At 33.9% G+C, this 21,785-nt stretch overlaps 2 protein-coding genes across 3 annotated transcripts; both read left to right on the forward strand.

Annotated features, from left to right (window-relative positions):
* Nucleotides 1-1,638: 1,638 nt before the first annotated feature.
* On the forward strand, nt 1,639-9,873 carry LOC146910274 (pleiotropic drug resistance protein 1-like). Of its 2 annotated transcripts, XM_085724836.1 has the most exons (24): nt 1,639-2,216; nt 2,326-2,446; nt 2,536-2,624; nt 2,712-2,796; nt 2,934-3,093; nt 3,514-3,590; nt 3,698-3,751; nt 3,848-3,938; nt 4,022-4,323; nt 4,438-4,719; nt 4,965-5,281; nt 5,640-5,800; nt 5,901-6,004; nt 6,194-6,350; nt 6,435-6,560; nt 6,667-6,836; nt 7,042-7,374; nt 7,448-7,738; nt 7,836-7,919; nt 8,061-8,194; nt 8,263-8,490; nt 8,570-8,741; nt 8,941-9,195; nt 9,441-9,873. In XM_085724836.1, exons 1-24 carry the CDS (start codon nt 1,906-1,908, stop codon nt 9,705-9,707), a joined length of 4,371 nt encoding a protein of 1,456 aa, XP_085580962.1. In that variant the 5' UTR covers nt 1,639-1,905; the 3' UTR covers nt 9,708-9,873. The 2 variants fall into 2 exon arrangements, with proteins under 2 accessions (XP_085580962.1, XP_085580961.1); XM_085724835.1 differs by having other exon boundaries at nt 6,194-6,560.
* Nucleotides 9,874-12,389: 2,516 nt separating this feature from the next.
* On the forward strand, nt 12,390-21,094 carry LOC146910275 (pleiotropic drug resistance protein 1-like). The gene is made up of 24 exons (XM_085724830.1): nt 12,390-12,888; nt 12,998-13,118; nt 13,227-13,315; nt 13,405-13,489; nt 13,627-13,786; nt 14,230-14,306; nt 14,414-14,467; nt 14,564-14,654; nt 14,737-15,038; nt 15,123-15,404; nt 15,646-15,962; nt 16,261-16,421; nt 16,522-16,625; nt 16,827-16,983; nt 17,067-17,192; nt 17,822-17,991; nt 18,493-18,825; nt 18,902-19,192; nt 19,298-19,381; nt 19,499-19,632; nt 19,691-19,918; nt 19,998-20,169; nt 20,276-20,530; nt 20,718-21,094. The coding sequence occupies exons 1-24, from the start codon at nt 12,575-12,577 to the stop codon at nt 20,982-20,984; spliced, it is 4,374 nt and encodes a 1,457-aa protein (XP_085580956.1). The 5' UTR covers nt 12,390-12,574; the 3' UTR covers nt 20,985-21,094.
* The last annotated feature ends 691 nt before the right edge of the window (nt 21,095-21,785 follow it).

Raw genomic sequence — 21,785 nt, forward strand, 5'->3', positions numbered from 1 at the left:
AAGCAGTTCAACAGCTACATGAAATAAAATCGCATTCAAGTCTGTAATTCAGCATTGTCATTGAAAAGGCAACAAGAAAAACAAAATCATAAGGCTACCCGCATGTTTGTTTCAGATTTTCAAAGCCACAAAATAAAAATTGGCCAACCGAGCTACCAGGTAGCTTTAGAAAAACTTGTGTTGCATACAAAATACATGGTTTGAGGTTGTAAATGGGAACTGCAGAAAAAGGTATCATCATTGTTGATCACCAATAAGACTCTCCGAGAATGTTTGTTACAGATTTTCACTATTGCAAAACCCATAGTAAATCTATCTTTCGGTGATGAGTATCAATTCATTCACAATATCGATAAATCTACCTTTCCACACACACATACACAGAAACGCATAGAGCACAATAAATTGAAACACAAGCACAACATAAGCAACTTCAATAACCAAAAATTAATATTCAAAATACTTCTCAATACGGAGAGATTAACTTGTAAACTATCATCAATCATTTTGAAAAAGATTCAAACCCAAAACAAAACCAGAGACGAACGTCAACAATAGCGTTAGCAGCACTTGCAATCCTAGGCCACAAATCAGCACACTCCTTCCCAATTGGACCAGTAATAGAAGACCCTACAATTACAATCAACAACGGTATATTAAAAACACAAACCAAAAGCACGATACCAAACATAAAAAACAGCAATACAAACATAATCACATTATCATCCAAATAGTAAATCATTTTACCAACTACAAAGCATCCACATAGGAACGGACACTCCGACACCAGTAAAAATTGGAAAAATGAACTAATTGAAAGTAAGTTCCAATGTTGTGTCCTACACCGATACACCAATATGTGTCACGTCTGAACACACACTAGACGTGTTTTCCAATAGAAGTATCATGCTACATAGTACTAATTGAAATCATTTTAATTATCTATTGAACTCCATTTCAAATCATTCATATCATGCATACAGTGTAAATAATAAATAAATGAATAATTAAAAAATAAATAAACTAAACAAATTAACTATTAAACTCAACACCGATCATTCAAGACACAAATACAAAAATTACCTAAATAGATTCATATCATACATACAAAATCAATAATAAATAATCTAATCTAAAAATAGATATAGATATATGTATTACCTTTCATTTCACCCTTAGGATTCACAATAACACCAGCATTATCTACATAAACCAAATAAACAAAATCAATAATCATTCACTAATGGAAAAACCATAGAAAAAGCACCTAAGTTTTGTGCTTAAAAAATATACATAGACAGTGATTTGTTGAATGAAATCATAAATGAAGGAAACCAACCATGAGTTGGAGTATGCAGGTTTTTTTTAATTATTATTACACGTGCATTTATACCATTTTTTCTTAAAATAAAAAGACTATTGTCTTGGTCTTTGTACCAAATAAAAAAAAAAAGACCATTGGACTAACACAAGCAGCACTAGGAAAGCCAACTTAATTGGTCTATTGTATTTTGTTTAGTATTTTAAACTTCTCAAGACAAAATCAGTGATCTCAGTTAGACAATTAGGCCATTATTTATCCTAAGACTGATACTACTAGTTTACTATTATAGTGTTGCAGTACTATGATGATTCATTGTTTATTTGAGGTTGTTTTTCCTTATACAAAGTAAAAATAATTAATAATAATATGTACTACAATGTAGATCTGGCATGTTCGTAGCCACCTTTCCTCAAACTGTATGGAGCATAAACATGATGGAGGGTGGAGGTATTTTAAGGATTAGTAGTTAGCAAATAGCAAATGATTTTGAATACCCTTTTCTCCAATTTTGTTGTTAGTTACTAGGACTAATGAGATTTTAACTGGGGTATCGTAAAGGATAAAACTTTTTCTTGTTATTGATGGAGGGTGGAGGTAGTTTCAGGATTAGTAGTTCATCAATTTGGAGGAACAGTGATGCTGTTGAGATCTTTTCAAATTCTTTCCACCATGAAGATGACGAAGAAGCTCTTAAATGGGCTGCAATTCAGAAACTTCCTACTTTTGAACGTTTGAGGAAAGGTTTGCTCACTTCACTTCAAGGGGAAGCCATTGAGATCGATATTGAGAAGCTTGGGTTGCAAGAAAGAAAAGATTTGCTTGAAAGACTTGTTAGACTTCCTGAAGAGGACAATGAGAAGTTTCTGCTCAAACTTAAGGATCGAATGGACAGGTTCAAATTCAATTTTCTTTTGTTCCTCTTGTGATTTTAAAAGAGATGCTTTTGAAATACACTGATTTCTTTGCTTACCATTCTTTTCTTGTTCATTGGATGATATCAGAGTTGGAATTGATCTTCCTACGATAGAGGTTCGATTTGAGCGTTTGAATATCGAAGCAGAAGCTCGTGTAGGAAGCAGATCTTTGCCCACCTTCACTAACTTTGTGGTTAATATAGTAGAGGTAAAGTACTAACATGCTCTGTGATTTTTTATTGAAGGGGATTCTAACTAAACATTTTGGTTTCTTTCTCTTACATTTTAATTTTGAAGGGTCTACTGAACTCTCTTCATGTACTTCCAAGTAGAAAACAACATCTAAATATTCTCAGGGAGGTCAGTGGAATAATAAAGCCTTCCAGGTATCAATACAAATACTATTCATTGATTTCTCTTGGGACCTTTTGAACCAATATAACTTGTTTGAATTTGCTTTTTATTTTCTTCAGAATGACATTGCTTTTGGGCCCTCCAAGTTCTGGAAAGACGACACTCCTGTTGGCTTTGGCCGGAAAACTTGATCCAAAATTGAAGGTTAGCTAGAACATTAAAACGAAGATGAACACACCTCTCTCTTATCTATGTTTTAATTTCTATTTTATCTATGGTTTACAATCTAATTAGATCTATAGCTAAAGTGCTTATATAGTGTGACTTGACTTCATGATCAGTTTTCTGGAAGGGTGACTTATAATGGTCATGAGATGAGTGAATTTGTCCCCCAAAGAACTGCTGCTTATGTGGATCAAAATGATCTTCACATTGGAGAATTGACAGTTAGAGAAACCTTGGCCTTCTCAGCACGAGTCCAAGGAGTTGGACCTCGTTATGGTTAGTTTGTCTACAAGATTTCTTTTTGCTTATATTTTTTTATTGAATACACAAGCTGAAGTATTAAGGCCTTGTTTGGATAAACAGCTTAATTAATCGCTTATAACATAAACTTATTATTGTAAAAAGAAAAAAAATTAAAAAAAATTCTCATATAAGTGCTCATGTATATGCTATTGCAATAACAAAAGATAAAAAAGAATCAAACAGTTTTCATATAAGCTATTTTCATAAGCTCTCCTGAAGAGCCTACGTTAATAAGCTGAAAGCAACTCACGGACAGGTCATAGGTTGTTTCCATAAACTGTACCAAACAGTCTCACGAGTACTTATTCCAATAGATAAGTTCAAAAAAGCCAATCCAAACAAGCCCTAGATTAGAAAGTTTTGACCCCGTATAATATTGTTGACATTGTGCAGAGTTGCTAGCAGAATTGTCCAGAAGAGAAAAACATGCAAATATCAAGCCTGATCCAGATCTTGATGTGTACATGAAAGTAATATAAAAGTTTTTTCTACTCGGTGGATCATTTATTTATTTTCCATACAGATATACATTACTGATAATAAAGTGGTTGTCATTTTTTATTCATAATGACCACAGGCTGTAGCAAATGAAGGCCAGAAGGAAAATTTGATAACAGATTATGTCCTAAGGGTAAAGTACTTTATACTTTCACATCTAATGTCACCATAACTACATTTTAGTATTACGTTTTGAAGTCTCTCTTGTTTCTTTGCTATACATTTGTAGGTTTTGGGACTAGAGATTTGTGCTGATACTGTTGTGGGAAATGCAATGTTAAGAGGTATCTCTGGTGGACAAAAGAAACGCCTTACAACAGGTAAAGCTAATCTGATTTCAATCTTAGCGAGCATTGTGATTAATCACCTCAATAAATTGATTATTAGAAATCTATAAATGTAGGGGAGATGTTGGTTGGACCGACTAAAGCTCTCTTCATGGATGAAATATCTACTGGCTTGGATAGCTCAACAACTTTTCAAATTGTCAATTCAATGAAGCAAGATGTACACATTCTCAAAGGAACCGCCGTTATCTCCCTCCTTCAGCCGCCACCAGAGACTTATAATCTTTTCGACGACATTATTCTACTCTCTGATAGTCACATTATATACCAAGGTCCCCGTGAACACGTGCTTGAATTTTTCGAATCAATCGGTTTTAAATGTCCTAACAGGAAAGGAGTTGCAGATTTTTTGCAAGAAGTGGGTGTTATTGTGTCATCTCTCATTATTGTTTTCATAAAAAATTAAGGTTTATAATTTATACTATTCAATGGCAATTTAATTTTTGCTATGAAAACTATTATGTTATCATAGGTGACATCAAAGAAAGATCAAGAGCAGTACCGGGAACACAAAGATCAGCCTTATAGATTTGTCACAGCTGAAGAGTTTTCTGAGGCATTTCAATCATTTCATGTTGGCAGAAGACTTGGTGATGAACTTGGTACTGAATTTGACAAGTCTAAGAGCCACCCAGCTGCCTTGACAACCAAGAAATATGGAGTAGGAAAGTGGGAAATGTATAAAGCTTGCTCATCAAGAGAATATTTACTTATGAAGCGCAACTCATTTGTCTACATCTTCAAGCTTGGCCAAGTAAGCTTGGAAATTTTTCGTTGTCATTTTAATATTTACTTATGTTCCGACCTCAAGTCTGTTGTATTGTTTTTGAGGTATTATCCACTTTGGGAATTGTGTAAGCTCTCACATTTTTTCCTTTAGTTATAAAAGGAGCCTCGCTATGCTGACCCGCTATCCCCAAGTAATTCGGGACATTTTTTTTATGTATGGAACACATTTTATATTCAAATCAATTATTGATGACTTCCCTCTACTTTTAGGTAGCTGTAATGGCAATGATAGCCATGACCATCTTCCTTCGGACTGAGATGCAAAGAGAATCAGTCGCTCACGGAGGTTTATATGTAGGTGCATTGTTCTTTGGTGTTAATGTGATCATGTTCAATGGATTGGCTGAACTTTCCATGGTAGTTTCAAGGCTTCCTGTTTTCTACAAGCAAAGGGGATACCTCTTTTTCCCTCCATGGGCATATGCTCTTCCTGCATGGTTCCTAAAAATCCCCTTGACTTGTGTGGAAGTGGCTGTTTGGGTATTCCTCACTTACTATGTAATTGGTTTTGATCCATATATTGGAAGGTGAGAGTGATATATTTTCAAGTCCTAAGTGTACTTGTGAATTGTCCGTAGTTTGGTAGCATAAGCGCTTATGTATAAGCTATTTCTATAATAAAAGATAAAATAAAAGTCAAATTGTTTTCATATAAGTTATCCTTGAGAGCTTATCAAAATAAACTGGAAACAGCTTATGTACATGTCATAAATTGTTTCTATTAACTCTTCAAAACAGTCTTGTATGTGTTTATTTAAATAGATAAACTCAAATAAGCCAATTTAAACAAACCCTTGATATTTGTTTTATCCCTTATATCATTGTCTATTCTTTTCCTACTAAACAAATAATGATATGCATTTGTCTATATAATTCCAAATGCAGATTTTTCAAACAATACCTCATTCTTGTCCTAGTACACCAGATGGCTACTGCTTTATTCAGATTCATTGCAGCAGTTGGGAGGGACATGACAGTGGCTCTAACACTTGGATCATTTACACTTGTCATCCTTTTTTCAATGTGTGGTTTTGTCCTATCAAAAGGTACTATTATGGATACTAAATAAATAAACAAGCATAGTGTTTGTTTTACTATGTTCTATCCTTAGAGGTTTACTCTCTTTTCTTTGCTATATGGTCACAGACGGTATAAAAAAATGGTGGATATGGGGATTTTGGATATCACCTATGATGTATGCACAAAATGCCATGGTAAATAATGAGTTCCTTGGGAATAAATGGAAGCGTGTAAGTTCTTTTTACTATTTTATGTGATCATTTTCTATGACTTATCATATAAATAATCTGATGATTTTGATATGTTTTCTTATGAAAGGACTAATGCGTGAGTGTTGTAAGCTCCAAAGTACCGAATTCGATTCTAATCATCAAAAAATAAAAATAATCTGATGATTTTGATATGTTTTCTTATGAAAGGTTCTTCCTAACTCAACTGAATCACTAGGAGTTGAAGTTTTGAAATCTCGCAGTTTCTTTACCGAGGCATATTGGTACTGGATATGTGTTGGTGCTTTGATTGGATATACATTACTTTTCAACTTTGGATATATCCTTGCTCTCACTTTCTTGAATCGTGAGTATCTTCAACTTAGATGTATAATTAAACAGATAAGAATAATGTTCAATGTACTGATAATCTACAAAATTGATCATGCAGCACTTGGGAGGCATCAAACTGTTGTAGCAGATAAATCTCAAAGCAATGAGCAAATTGGTGGTAGCCGAAAAAGAACTAATGTATTTAAATTCATAAAGGACAGTTTTTTGCAGCTCTCAAATAAAGGTACTTTCATCTCATAACTACTGAAAATGTAGTATTGTCTATATCAGTAATTGTTGATTTTCAATTCACATAACACCTTATGGATAACATTGGAGCTGCTTCACAGTGAGAAATGGAGAAAGTAGAAGTGGAAGCATATCTCCTAAAACTTCATCCAGTAGACAAGAAAAAGTTGCTGCACAGACAAATCATAATAGGAAAAGAGGAATGGTTCTTCCATTTGAACCACATTCAATCACCTTTGATGAAGTTACATATTCTGTAGACATGCCACAGGTAATGTAGAAACCTAATAAATAAAGAGTTAAATTTTGATAAATTGTCAGTGTAAAAAGCAAATCACAGTCAATCACAAGTGTGACTTTAAAATTAGTAATAATTAAAGTCAAATGTTTATAATGATCTGACATTATAATTGATTGATAGTATAAAAGCTTTATTGTGAAGTATATATTATCCAATACGTGGACTGGGCTTGCAGGAAATGAGAAACCGAGGCGTTCTTGAGGATAAGTTAGTTCTTTTGAAGGGTGTAAGTGGAGCTTTCAGACCAGGTGTTCTCACTGCCCTGATGGGCGTCACCGGTGCAGGCAAAACAACTCTGATGGATGTGCTTTCTGATAGAAAAACTGGTGGATATATTGGTGGGAACATCACAATATCTGGCTATCCAAAGAAGCAAGAAACCTTTGCAAGAATTTCAGGATACTGTGAGCAAACTGATATCCATTCTCCTTATGTTACTGTCTATGAATCTTTGCTCTATTCAGCATGGCTCCGGTTGTCCCCAGACATCAATGCTGAAACCAGAAAGGTTAGTATTTTAATCACTTGAGATTGTACCATTCATTGGAATTATTAAGTTTGAAAATGACTTATGCTTGTAGATGTTCATTGAGGAAGTCATGGAACTTGTGGAATTGAAACCACTGTGGAACGCATTAGTAGGACTACCTGGTGTTAGCGGTCTCTCAACGGAGCAGCGCAAAAGATTGACTATTGCAGTTGAGTTGGTAGCTAATCCTTCTATAATATTCATGGATGAGCCAACTTCTGGGCTAGATGCAAGAGCTGCAGCTATTGTGATGAGAACAGTTAGGAACACAGTTGACACCGGAAGAACAGTTGTTTGTACCATCCACCAGCCTAGCATTGATATATTTGAATCCTTTGATGAGGTGAAAAACAAAAAGTTGAAAACTCAAGAATTTTTTGTTTATTCTCTTTCATTAAAATTTACTAAGTTTCTAATATTTTTCTTATAATGAAATGCAGCTTTTGCTACTTAAGCAAGGAGGGCAGGAGATATATGGTGGGCCACTTGGACATAATTCTTCCAATTTAATCAATTACTTTGAGGTTGGTAAAATATATATATATATATATATATATATATATATATATATATATATATATATAAAGTATGGAATTTTGATTTCATTTTTATGCTTTAAATTATTATCTTGTTAGCATTTCAAAATATACACACTTGTCTTGAAGGGAATCCAAGGTGTTAAGAAGATTAAAGATGGTTATAATCCAGCAACGTGGATGTTGGAAATCACAACTTCATCTAAAGAAAGGGAATTGGGGATTGATTTTGCAGAGGTGTACAAAAACTCAAAGTTATACAGGTATTTTTACTTGTATGAAATGAAATCAAGCTATATAACCAGAAAATAATCTGCTATAACTGTTTCAGGAGAAACAAAGCACTTATCAAAGAACTGAGTGCTCCAGCACCTTGTTCAAAAGATCTCTATTTTCCTTCACAGTACTCGAGATCCTTTTTTACACAATGTATGGCTTGTGTATGGAAACTACATTGGTCTTATTGGCGCAATCCTGAGTATAATGCTATAAGATTTCTGTACTCAACCGCCGTCGCTGTTTTGCTTGGAAGCATGTTTTGGAACCTTGGCTCCAACATGTAATGATCAAATTGGAAAACTAGAAATTTTTTATGGCTTCAAAGCTTTAGTTTATAAAATTTCATTTCATCATTGCAGTGAAAAAGAGCAAGATCTTTTTAATGCCATGGGGTCCATGTATGCTGCTGTTATCCTAATTGGCGTCAAGAATGGTAATTCAGTGCAGCCGGTGGTTGGTGTCGAAAGAACGGTCTTTTATAGAGAAAGAGCAGCCGGAATGTACTCAGCTTTTCCATATGCTTTTGCTCAGGCAAGTATCTCAACCCAACCATTTATAAAACAACTCAACTGCAATATCTTAAAAAAAAAACATACCAAAAAATAGTTAATAATTTAATCATTTAGTAATTTCAAAGGTTATTAGGAAGAGTTAACACTACTTTCTTTTATTTACTTCATCATGTGTAAGTAATTTATCTGTGTTCTTTTAAAATTATCCTGCATTGCAGGTTGTAACTGAGCTCCCATATGTTTTTATACAATCTGTGGTCTATGGCATTATAGTGTATGCTATGATTGATTTTGAGTGGACTTTGGTTAAAGTTTTGTGGTGCATATTTTTCTTGTTTTTCGCCTTCATCTGCTGCACCTACTATGGCATGATGTCAGTGGCCATGACCCCAAACAATCATATTTCCATTATAGTTTCGTCTGCATTCTATTCAGTATGGAATCTCTTCTCAGGATTCATAGTCCCAAGACCTGTAAGTTTGAACTACCTTAAATTTTTTGGGCATTTTATTTTTCATGTTTTTTGTCACTAAGGTGTCAGTTCAGTAGTAAGAGTATGACCTTGTAACTTCAAGGAACAGATGGAGATGGTTGTAAAAGTAGTAACTAGTGTCACTGTAATTAATTATAGCTTTCCTTTCCCAATGTTTAATTATAAATTTCATGCTTTTTTAAGCATAGTGATAGTAGCGTATAGCTAATAGTACAAATTTTTCAGAGTATTCCGGTGTGGTGGAGGTGGTACAGTTGGGCCAATCCAGTGGCTTGGAATTTGTATGGATTGGTGGCTTCACAATATGGAGATGTAAAACAAAACATTGAAACAAGTGATGGAAGACAAACAGTGGAAGGTTTTCTGAGAAATTACTTTGGTTTCAAGCATGATTTTCTAGGAGTGGTTGCACTTGTCAATGTTGCATTTCCAATAGCATTTGCTTTGGTGTTTGCCATAGCAATCAAGATGTTTAATTTCCAAAGGCGTTAAGAACATTCATTTTTTATATATTGTATAGGAATTCCATATAAAGAAAATATCCCACAACCATTATTGTATTTTCTTTATTTACCAGTTAATATCTCGAGATTGGATAGTCTAAGTGACATTTGATACGGCTGTTATACGATTAAATTTGTTATTTGTCCTTATGAAATTAGGATATTTAGTTTGTTAAAAAGATCATGAGCATATTTTTTGTAAACAAGGACTTTGTTAGCATGTTTGTCCATTGCTCCTGAGCTGATATAAGAGTGTTTAAAAAAGTCTTGGGTTTTAAAAGACTTTGCAGGATTTTAATTAATGAAGGATTTGAAATCACTTCATAGATTCAAAAGATTTCAAAAGACTTAAGGAATAAGAGAAATTATTACAACACACTCTCTTTCACGATATTCTCAATGCAAGCTCTTTTGTTTTTTTTTTTTTCGGCGGGGGAGAGAGGGTATAGACTCTATAGAGAGGTAGGAGAGAGAGAGAGAGAGAAGAAGAAGAGAGAGGAGAAAGAGTAAAATCTTAAAAGAAATAGCAATCTAAAAATAGACTCTATAGAGAGGTAGGAGAGAGAGAAGAAGTGAGAGGAGAGAGAGTAAAATCTTAAAAGAAATAGCAATCTAAAAAAATCTTATGTTTTCATGAAATATCTTTCATGCTAAAAATTCATTAAAAAATCATTCCACAAAATCCATCATATTCTAATTTATTAAACAACCCTTCAAAATTAGAATGTTTTTAAATACCACGAGACTTTCTTTTTCCAGTGATAATTAGTCTTCATTGAACATCATAAGACTTTTCGAGTCTCGATTGAATATGACAAGATTTTTTTAAAGATACAAAGAATCTTAATTGAATATCACAATACTTTTTATAATAAAAAAGTTTTCTTTTTTAGGAATTTTCCAAAATCATATAGAATCCTAATTGAATACATAGGCTTTTGGATTTTAGCTGAAAAATTGTGCTTGTCTAATGAATATCTTTAATTATTATTTTTTAGAGAAAAATGTTTATAGCATTTCATTAATAATAACAGAGTTGATACAATTGGGTATTAGCTGATAAAGTGACTTCCCCAGCAAGAATATGAGCCGCCACATTTGCTTGTCGCCGACTAAACTTCATTCTAGAGTTTGTGAAAGAGGATGAAAAAAGATTCTGGCATGTTGTAATGACGTGACCGAACTCTGTAACATCATAACAAGGAGAATTAAAAGCATCAGCTACCTGTTACCTTTAAGTCCACCACAAAATCAACATTATCGAACTGCATGTCTTCCAACCGTTGTATAGCATGTAGTAATCCTAAGAGTTTCGCCAACATCAACCGGGTATTTTGTGGAGAGGCTCACGGTTTGGGCGAGCACGTAGGTGCCCTCATCATCCCGTAAACAAATCATGATGCCAGTACGATTCCACAAAGAAGAAAAGGAGACGTTGATGTTGCATTTGAATCTGCCCGGTGCGGGCATCTGCCACTTGATCGGTTCAGCTGATTGGTGACGCGTGGGATTGCCTAAGGCCGGACCATGATAAACTTATTCTTTCGTTACTTTGCATAGTTTTCATATATTTTGTTAGGAAACTTTAATTGAATAATTTAAGTTTTTTTACTAATTTAAATAAACATTTCTTAGGAAAATTTATTCTGCATGTATAAACTCAAGAGTGTTGATCCAAAAATAAATAGATAAATAAATAAAATATATAAAAACAATATATAATTAGTCATTTCATTTGTAATAGCTACTGCATGAATGAGCTTCTTTCTTAGAAGATTCGACAGAACAGAAGCAACCTGATCCTTCAAAATTTTATGCTCTTCCTGTAATACTAAATCCTAGATTTGAAAATAATTTGATTTTCACATATTTAATCCCAACAATTGAATTTTTAATTGCCACCATGTACATCTGAGCAAGACTAAACAAAATCTTGATTTTTTTTTGTTTGGAAAATGTGTGCCATATATTTTAATGAAACAAAAAAAAGTAATTTGTGTATTAAAAAATGATATAATTATTACTTTGAGAATAATTGATTTTGTATTTTTAAGATAGAATTTTCTATCATGGTTTTCTTAAAGTATTGTTAGAATTACATTTGTTTTTTCTTTTCATGTTCCTTAGATACGGCATGATTTTCCGCCACAGCGGCAAGATATTGAAATCTCAATAATAGAGAAAGATATTGAAACTCTACATTAGATCTAAATTTAAAAAATAACAGAACTTTGCATGGTTCTTAATTTGACTTTCAATGGTTTTCTTGAATCTATAATTTCTTCAAAATTTGTTATAACCACAACAAAAAAAAATTAAGTTAAGAATCATGTGAAAAGCACCTAAATTTTATCCTTTAAAAAATAGAATAAACGAAACCATATGAATGAAACCAATGCAATTTTTATTTTTTACTATTATTACGTGTGCATGTAGACCTTTTTTTCCTTAAAATAAAAAGATTATGTCTATTGGTCTTTGTACCAAATTAAAAAATGACTACAGGACTAACACAAGCAGCATCTAAGAAAGTCAACTTAACTGATTGCATATTTTGCTTAGTATTTAAGCTTCTCAAGACATAATCAATGATGTCAGTTAGGTAATTAGACCAATGTTTTTACTAGTATGCTATTAATTATAATGTTACAAATTGTACGGAACAAAAACCATATGAACATTAGCTATGTCACTCCAACATGGAAAAAAGGAAAAGGGTCATTTTGACTGCAGAAAACAACACCAACAGAAATAAACTGAAGCAAAGTTAGCAAATAGCTAATGATATTGATTGAATACCCTTTTCTCCAAATTTATTGTTAGTTACTAGGACCGATTGGATTTTCACTAGTGGTGATGATGGAGGGTGGAGGTAGTTTCAGGATTGGTAGTTCATCAATTTGGAGGAACAGTGATGCAGCTGAGATTTTTTCAAATTCTTTCCACCAAGAAGATGATGAAGAAGCTCTTAAATGGGCTTCAATTCAGAAACTTCCTACTTTTGAACGTTTGAGGAAAGGTTTGCTCACTTCACTTCAAGGGGAAGCCATTGAGATCAATATAGAGAACCTTGGGTTGCAAGTAAGAAAAGATTTACTTGAAAGACTTGTTAGACTTGCTGAAGAAGACAATGAGAAGTTTTTGCTCAAACTCAAGGATCGAATCGACAGGTTAGAATTCAAAAAAAAAAATCTGTCCTTGTGATTTTAAATGAGATGCTTTTGAAATATACTGATTTCTTTGCTTCTACTCCTTTTTTTGTTCATTGGATGATATCAGAGTTGGAATTGATCTTCCTACAATAGAAGTTCGATTTGAGCACCTGAATATCGAAGCAGAAGCTCGTGTAGGAAGCAGATCTTTGCCTACCTTCACTAATTTCATGGTTAATATAGTAGAGGTAAAGTACTAACTTTTAAAGATAGTACTAACTTGCTGTGATTTTTTTTATTAAAGTGAATTCTAACTAAACATTTTGGTTTCTTTCTTTTACATTTTAATTTTAAAGGGCCTATTGAACTCTCTTCATCTACTTCCAAGTAGAAAACAACATCTAAATATTCTCAAGGATGTTAGTGGAATATTAAAGCCTTCCAGGTATCAATACGAATTTTGTTCTATTCATTGATTTCTCTTTCCAGGGCTTCTTGAACCAATATAAGTTGTTTCAAGTTGGTTCTTTTCAGAATGACATTGCTTTTAGGTCCTCCAAGTTCTGGAAAAACCACACTCCTGTTGGCTTTGGCCGGAAAACTTGATCCAAAATTGAAGGTTAGCTAGAACATTAAAACGAAGATGAACACACCTCTCTCTTATCTATGTTTTAATTTCTATTTTATCTATAGTTTACAATCTAATTAGATCTATAGCTAAAGTGCTTATATAGTGTGACTTGACTTCATGATCAGTTTTCTGGTAGGGTGACTTATAATGGTCATGAGATGAGTGAATTTGTCCCCCAAAGAACTGCTGCTTATGTGGATCAAAATGATCTTCACATTGGAGAGTTGACTGTTAGAGAAACTTTGGCCTTCTCAGCAAGGGTCCAAGGAGTTGGACCTCGTTATGGTTAGTTTGTCTACAAGATTTCCTTTTTCTTATCACATAAGTATTTATGTACAAGCTATTTCTTTATGCTTATATTCATTATTGAATACACAAGCTGAAGTACTAAGGCGTTCTTTCGATAAACAGCTTAATTAATCGCTTATAACATAAACGTTTAATATTGTAAAAATTAAGCTTATTATGTAAGTGCTTAAGTATAAGCTATTTCAGTAGCAAAAGATAGGGTCAAACTGCTTTCATATATGCTGTTTTCAAAAGCTATCCTGTCGAGCTTATGGTAATAAGCTGAATGCAACTTATGAACATGTTATAAATTGTTTCCATAAACTGTACCACACAGTTTCGTGAGTACTTATTCCAGTAGATAAGTTCAAACATGCCAATCCAAACAAGCTCTAAATTAGAAAGTTTTGACCACGTGTAATATTGTTGACATTCTGCAGACTTGCTAGCAGAATTGTCCAGAAGAGAAAAACATGCAAATATCAAGCCTGATCCAGATCTTGATGTGTACATGAAAGTAATATAAAAGTTTTTTCTACTCGGTGGATCATTTATTTATTTTCCATACAGATATACATTACTGATAATAAAGTGGTTGTCATTTTTTATTCATAATGACCACAGGCTGTAGCAAATGAAGGCCAGAAGGAAAATTTGATAACAGATTATGTCCTAAGGGTAAAGTAATTAATACTTTAATATCTAATGTCACCATAACTACATTGTAATATTATGTTTTGAAGTCTCTCTTGTTTCTTTGCTATACATTTGTAGATTTTGGGACTAGAGATATGTGCTGATACTGTTGTGGGAAATGCAATGATAAGAGGTATCTCTGGCGGACAAAAGAAACGCCTTACAACAGGTAAAACAAATCTGATTTAAATCTAATATCTGTTTTGATTAATTACCTCAATAAACTGATTATTAGGAATCTATAAATGTAGGGGAGATGTTGGTTGGACCAACTAAAGCTTTATTCATGGATGAAATATCTACGGGTTTGGATAGCTCGACAACTTTTCAAATTGTGAATTCAATGAAGCAATATGTCCACATTCTCAAAGGAACCGCGGTGATCTCACTCCTTCAGCCGCCGCCAGAAACTTACAATCTATTTGACAACATTATTCTACTCTCTGATAGTCACACTATATACCAAGGTCCTCGGGAACACGTGCTTGAATTTTTCGAATCAATTGGTTTTAAATGTCCAAATAGGAAAGGAGTGGCAGATTTTCTGCAAGAAGTGAGTGAGATTGTGTGTTCTCTCATTTTTTCATAAACAAAGTTTTATTTATTTATTGGTGCCATGAAAACTTGTATTTTATAGGTGACATCAGTAAAAGACCAAGAGCAATACTGGGAACACAAAGATCAGTCTTATAGATTTGTCACAGCTGAAGAGTTTTCTGAGGCATTTCAATCATTTCATGTTGGCAGAAGACTTGGTGATGAACTTGGTTCTGAATTTGACAAGTCTAAGAGCCACCCAGCTGCCTTGACAACAAAGAAATATGGAGTTGGGAAATTTGAACTGTTAAAAGCTTGCTCTTCAAGAGAATATTTACTTATGAAGCGCAATTCATTTGTCTACATCTTCAAGCTTTGCCAAGTAAGTTTGGAAATGAGACATTTTCATTTTTAACATTATGTTCCGACCTCAAGTCTGTTGTATTGTTTTATTTATTTACACTGTATACAACAAGTTTGCTCATCAAGAGAATATCGAATTTGGGAATTATGTATGCCCTCTATCCCCAAGTAATGCGGGACGTTTTTGGTGTATGGGTCACATTAAATAGCATATAATACAATATTCAAATCCATTACTGATGACTTCCCTCTCGTTTTAGCTTGCTGTTATGGCAATGATAGCCATGTCCGTCTTCCTCCGAACTGAAATGCGCAAAGATTCAGTGGCGCATGGAGGTATATATGTAGGTGCATTGTTCTTTGGCGTTGCTGTGATCATGTTTATTGGAATGGCTGAACTTTCCATGGTAGTTTCAAGGCTTCCTGTTTTCTACAAGCAAAGGGGGTACCTTTTTTTCCCTCCATGGGCATATTCTCTTCCTTCATGGATCCTAAAAATTCCCTTAACTTTTGTGGAAGTGGCTGTTTGGGTATTTCTCACTTACTATGTCATTGGTTTTGATCCATATATTGGAAGGTAAGAGTGATATATGTTTATAAGTCCTAAGTGTACTTGTGATTTGTGCCCAGTATGGATAACAGTTTAATTAAGCACTTAAAGCATAAGCGCTTGTATATAAGCTATTTCTATAATAAAAGATTAAATAAAAGTCAAATAATGGACAAACAATCTCGTGTGTATTATGTAAGTAGATAAACTCAAATAAGCCAATACAATCAAGCCCTTGATATATTCTTTTTTCCCTCTTATCACTGTCTATTCTTATCCTACTAAACAAGTAATGATATGCATTTGTCTATATACTTCCATGCAGATTTTTCAGGCAATACCTTATTCTAGTACTAGTACACCAGATGGCTGCTGCATTATTCAGATTCATTGCAGCAGTTGGGAGGGACATGACAGTGGCTCTAACATTTGGATCATTTGCACTTGCCATCCTTTTTGTTATGAGTGGTTTTGTCCTATCAAAAGGTATCATTATGGATACAAAACAAATAAACAATCACATCGTTTGTCTCAGTATGCTCTATACTAAGAGTTGTCCTCTCTTTTCTTTGCTTTATGCTCACAGACAGTATAAAAAAATGGTGGATATGGGCCTTTTGGATATCACCTATGATGTATGGACAAAATGCCATGGTAAATAATGAGTTCCTTGGGAATAAATGGAAACATGTAAGCTTTCTTTTACTATTTCATATGTTCATTTCTGTGACTTCCTTATCATATAAATAATCTGGTGTACCACCGAGGTCTGGTGCAAGTGTTTAGTGTGTTGTGAGTGTGAGTGTTGTAAACTCCGGAGTACCGAATTTGATTCTTACTCATCAAAAAATATTAATAGTCTTTTGATTTTGATATGTTTTCTTATTAAAGGTTCTTCCTAACTCAACCGAATCACTAGGAGTTGAAGTTTTGAAATCTCGTAGTTTCTTTACGGAGACATATTGGTACTGGATATGTGTTGGTGCTTTGATTGGTTATACATTACTTTTCAACTTTGGATATATCCTTGCTCTCACTTTCTTGAATCGTGAGTATCTTCAACTTAGATGTATAATTAAACAGATGAGAATACAGTTCATGCACTGATAATCTACAAAATTGATCATGTAGCACTTGGGAAGCATCAAACTGTTATACCAGATGAATCTCAAAGCAATGAGCAAATTGGTGGTAGCCGGAAAATAACTAATATATTGAAATTCATAAAGGGTAGTTTTTCAAAGCTCTCAAATAAAGGTACTTTCATCTCATAACTACCGACAATGGAGTAAGGTCTACTCCCTCCGTCCCAAATTATAAACAAAAAAATCTCATTTTCTTTGTCCCAAAATATTATAAGCAAAAAATACCAACTTTTATGCTATTATTATGTTGTTTAAAAAAAAATCATCTTTTTCAAATTAAAATTAAATGCAAATTGCATTCAATTTGTTCTGCTTTCTATTTTCTCCATAATGTGAATTTGTGTTTTTCATTATAAATTGGGACAGAGGGAGTGTGTTGGAAATTCCGCCTTTATTGCGGTCCGTCTCTAGTTGCCTAATTGTGGCATTTGAGTTTCCAACATCTTCATTGTATTGGGTTTAAAGGATTGGATTTAGTCCCGCACCTTACAAGCCAGTTTTGTAAGGATGAGTAGGCTTAATATAAAATCTAAGGGTGCGTTTGATTTGCTAAACATGAAGTACTGAACAGTCCTTCATTTTTTATGGTATTGAATGATTTTCGGTCTTATATTGTTTCTTGTTGTCCAGTCCTTCATTTTTTAGCAGATCAAATCAAACGCACCCTAAGAGTTTAGGTGAGTAATTTTTTATTTTCAATTCACATAACACCTTATGGATAACATTGGAGCTACTTCACAGTGAAAACAGGAGAAAGTAGAAGTGGAAGCATCTCTGCTAGTATTTTATCCAGTAGACAAGAAATAGTTGCTGCAGAAACAAATCATAGTAGGAAAAAGGGAATGGTTCTTCCTTTTGAACCACATTCTATAACCTTTGATGAAGTTACATATTCCGTAGACATGCCACAGGTAATGTAGAAACCAAATGAATAAAAAGTTAAACTTCGATACACTGTCAGTGTAAAAAGCAAATCACACTCAATTACATGTGTGACTTTAGGAATAGTTATTGTTAACAATACAGCTACAAAATAAATAAAGAGAATGGGAACAACAACGGAGGCGAGGGTTTGATAGAATAACATTAGCTTGACATTACAAAAGGTTACAAGAGAATATATAACCTAATGGACTGCTAACTTAGTAATATAAAGGTCCAATAACTTAAGTTCAATACTTTATTATCTAACAATTTTTTTTTTTTTAAGGAACTTTATTGTCTAAAAGTTATAATTAAAGTTAAATGTTTCTAATGATCTGACAGTTATAATTGATTGATAGTATAAAATGTTTTAAACGAATGATGTATACTAATTAAATCCAAAAATAAATTGGCAAAAATTATCATATTGAACTTTCAAACCATTGTTGTGAAGTAGATATTATCAAATACTTGGACTGGATTTGTAGGAAATGAGAAACCGAGGCGTTCTTGAAGATAAGTTAGTTCTTTTGAAGGGTGTAAGTGGAGCTTTTAGACCAGGTGTTCTCACTGCTCTGATGGGTATCACTGGTGCTGGAAAAACAACTCTGATGGATGTGCTTTCTGGTAGAAAAACTGGTGGATATATTGGTGGGGACATCACAATTTCTGGCTATCCAAAAAGGCAAGAAACCTTTGCAAGAATTTCTGGATACTGCGAGCAAACTGATATCCATTCTCCTTATGTTACTGTCTATGAATCTTTGCTCTATTCAGCATGGCTCCGGTTGTCCCCAAACATCAATGCTGAAACCAGAAAAGTTAGTATTTTAACTTGAGATTTTACCATTCATTGGAATTATTATGTTTAAGTTTGAAAATGACTTATGCTTGTAGATGTTCATTGAGGAAGTCATGGAACTTGTGGAACTGAAACCACTGCAAAACGCATTAGTAGGACTACCTGGTGTTAGCGGTCTCTCAACGGAGCAGCGCAAAAGGCTGACTGTTGCAGTTGAGTTGGTTGCTAATCCTTCAATAATATTCATGGATGAGCCAACCTCTGGGCTAGATGCAAGGGCTGCAGCAGTTGTGATGAGAACAGTTAGAAACACAGTAGACACCGGAAGAACAGTTGTTTGTACGATCCACCAGCCTAGCATTGATATATTTGAATCTTTTGATGAGGTGAAAAATAAAAAGTTGAAAACTCAAGAAATTAAAAAAAAATTGTTTGTTCTCTTCCATTACAATATATTAAGTTTCTAATATTTTTCTTATAATGAAATGCAGCTTTTGCTACTTAAGCAAGGAGGGCAAGAAATATATGTTGGGCCACTTGGACATAATTCTTCCAATTTAATCAATCACTTTGAGGTTGGTAGAACACACACACGCACACACACAATGAAAAGTATGGAATTGATTTCAATTTTATGCTTCAAATTATTATCTTCTTGTTAACATTTCAAAATGTACACACTTGTCTTGAAGGGAATCCAAGGTGTTAGCAAGATCAAAGACGGTTATAATCCAGCAACATGGATGATGGAAGTCACAAATTCATCTAAAGAAGTGGAATTGGGGATTGATTTTGCAGAGTTGTACAAAAACTCAGAGTTATACAGGTATATTCACTGGTATACCTGTATAACTCTGGAAAATAATCTACTATAATTGTTTCAGGATAAACAAAGCACTTATCAAAGAATTGAGTACTCCAGCACCTTGTTCGAAAGATCTTTATTTTCCTACGCAGTATTCGAGATCCTTTTTTACACAATGTATGGCTTGCTTATGGAAACAACATTGGTCTTATTGGCGCAATCCTGAATATAATGCCATAAGATTTCTGTACTCAACTGCCGTGGCTGTTTTGCTTGGAAGCATGTTTTGGGACCTTGGCTCCAAAATGTAAGATCAAATTGGAAAACTAGAAATTTTTTACGGCTTCAAACTCTTGAATTTGTAAAATTTCATTTCATTATTGCAGTGAAAAGGAGCAAGATCTTTTTAATGCCATGGGGTCCATGTATGCTGCTGTTATCCTAATTGGCGTCATGAATGGTAATTCAGTGCAGCCAGTGGTAGCTGTTGAAAGAACGGTCTTTTATAGAGAAAGAGCAGCCGGAATGTATTCAGCTTTTCCATATGCTTTTGGGCAGGCAAGTATCCAAACCAATTTATAAAATGTATGTTCTGGTACCATGTTTGATGATTTTAATATCTTAAGAACATAACACAAAACAGTTAATTCTCTTGCATTTGCAGGTTGTAATTGAGCTCCCATATGTTTTTATACAATCTGTAGTCTATGGCATTATAGTGTATGCTATGATTGGTTTTGAGTGGTCTGTGGTTAAAGTTTTGTGGTGCATATTCTTCTTGTTTTTCACCTTTCTCTACTACACCTACTATGGGATGATGTCGGTGGCCTTGACCCCAAACAATCACATTTCCATTATAGTTTCCTCTGCATTCTATTCAATATGGAATCTCTTCTCAGGATTCATAGTCCCACGACCAGTAAGTTTTTACTTCCTCAGATTCTTAGTGCATTTTAATTTCATATTTTTGTTTTTAAGGTTTCAGTTCAATAGTAAGAGTCTGACTCTGTAACCTCAAAGGATAGTCAGAGATGGTTGTAAAATAGTAATTAGTGTCATTTTAATTAATAATAGTCTGATTTTTTCTTGGTGGCTTTGGTTAACAGAGAATTCCAGTGTGGTGGAGGTGGTACAGTTGGGCAAATCCAATAGCGTGGAGTTTGTATGGATTGGCGGCTTCACAATATGGAGATGTAAAACAAAACATTGAAACCAGTGATGGAAGACAAACAGTGGAAGGTTTTTTGAGAAATTACTTTGGTTTCAAGCATGATTTTCTAGGAGTGGTTGCTCTTGTCAATGTTGCATTTCCAATAGCATTTGCTTTGGTCTTTGCCATATCAATCAAGATGTTTAATTTCCAAAGGCGTTAAGAACATTTGATTTTTACTTTTTGTATAGGAGTTCCATCTAAAGAAGAAAATATCCCACGACCATTATTATATTTTCTTTATTACTAATTAAATATTGCATCATAGCTCGAGATTAGATGGTCTAAGTGACATGCGATACGGCTTTTATACGGTTACATATGAAATTAGGATCTTTAGTTTGTTAAAAATATGCTATGCTGCATATTTTCACAAGGGCTTTGTTATCATGTCTGCCTATTGATCTCGTTAATAACATTTTCCCTTACAATTATACTGCATGAGTGTAGAATTTATTTTGTGTGTGTGTGTGAGAGAGAGAGAGAGAGAGAGCACTTAAATGATCACAGAGAAACCTTGGAGTTTGATGTTTGACCCTTAATTCTCGTAATAATGAATGAAGCCATAAAATTTCTGCAGTATAGCATGTTGTAAACTCCTAATCTCTGCTTTAACACTTGACCTTGCAACCAATGTCTGATACTTTTAAACCTTGGTAAAAATCATCAAGTAGGTCTTATGATCAAATTTTACAGAAATGAAATAGGTACACCCAGGAGAACAAACCAACAAAAAAACAAATGCAAGAAAACAGACAAACCAAAAGGTTAGTATACAAACCCTTGTTTGGATTTTGGAATCCGAAATATGTGCTTCCTTCATGTTCGGATCTTGAGAGGTCTCACCCCTTTCAGCTTTGTGTCTCCTGTTGCGCTCTTACTTAGCAGATGTTGTTCCCCGTAATGCGGTCAGCACGTCTCTCCATTTCTAAAACTTTGAGAAAACATGAGAAAATCAGGAAAA

The sequence above is a fragment of the Medicago sativa genome, chromosome 7, assembly GCF_051527215.1.
Source record: "Medicago sativa cultivar Bolivia chromosome 7, Bolivia_mono, whole genome shotgun sequence".
Taxonomy (NCBI): Eukaryota; Viridiplantae; Streptophyta; class Magnoliopsida; order Fabales; family Fabaceae; genus Medicago; species Medicago sativa.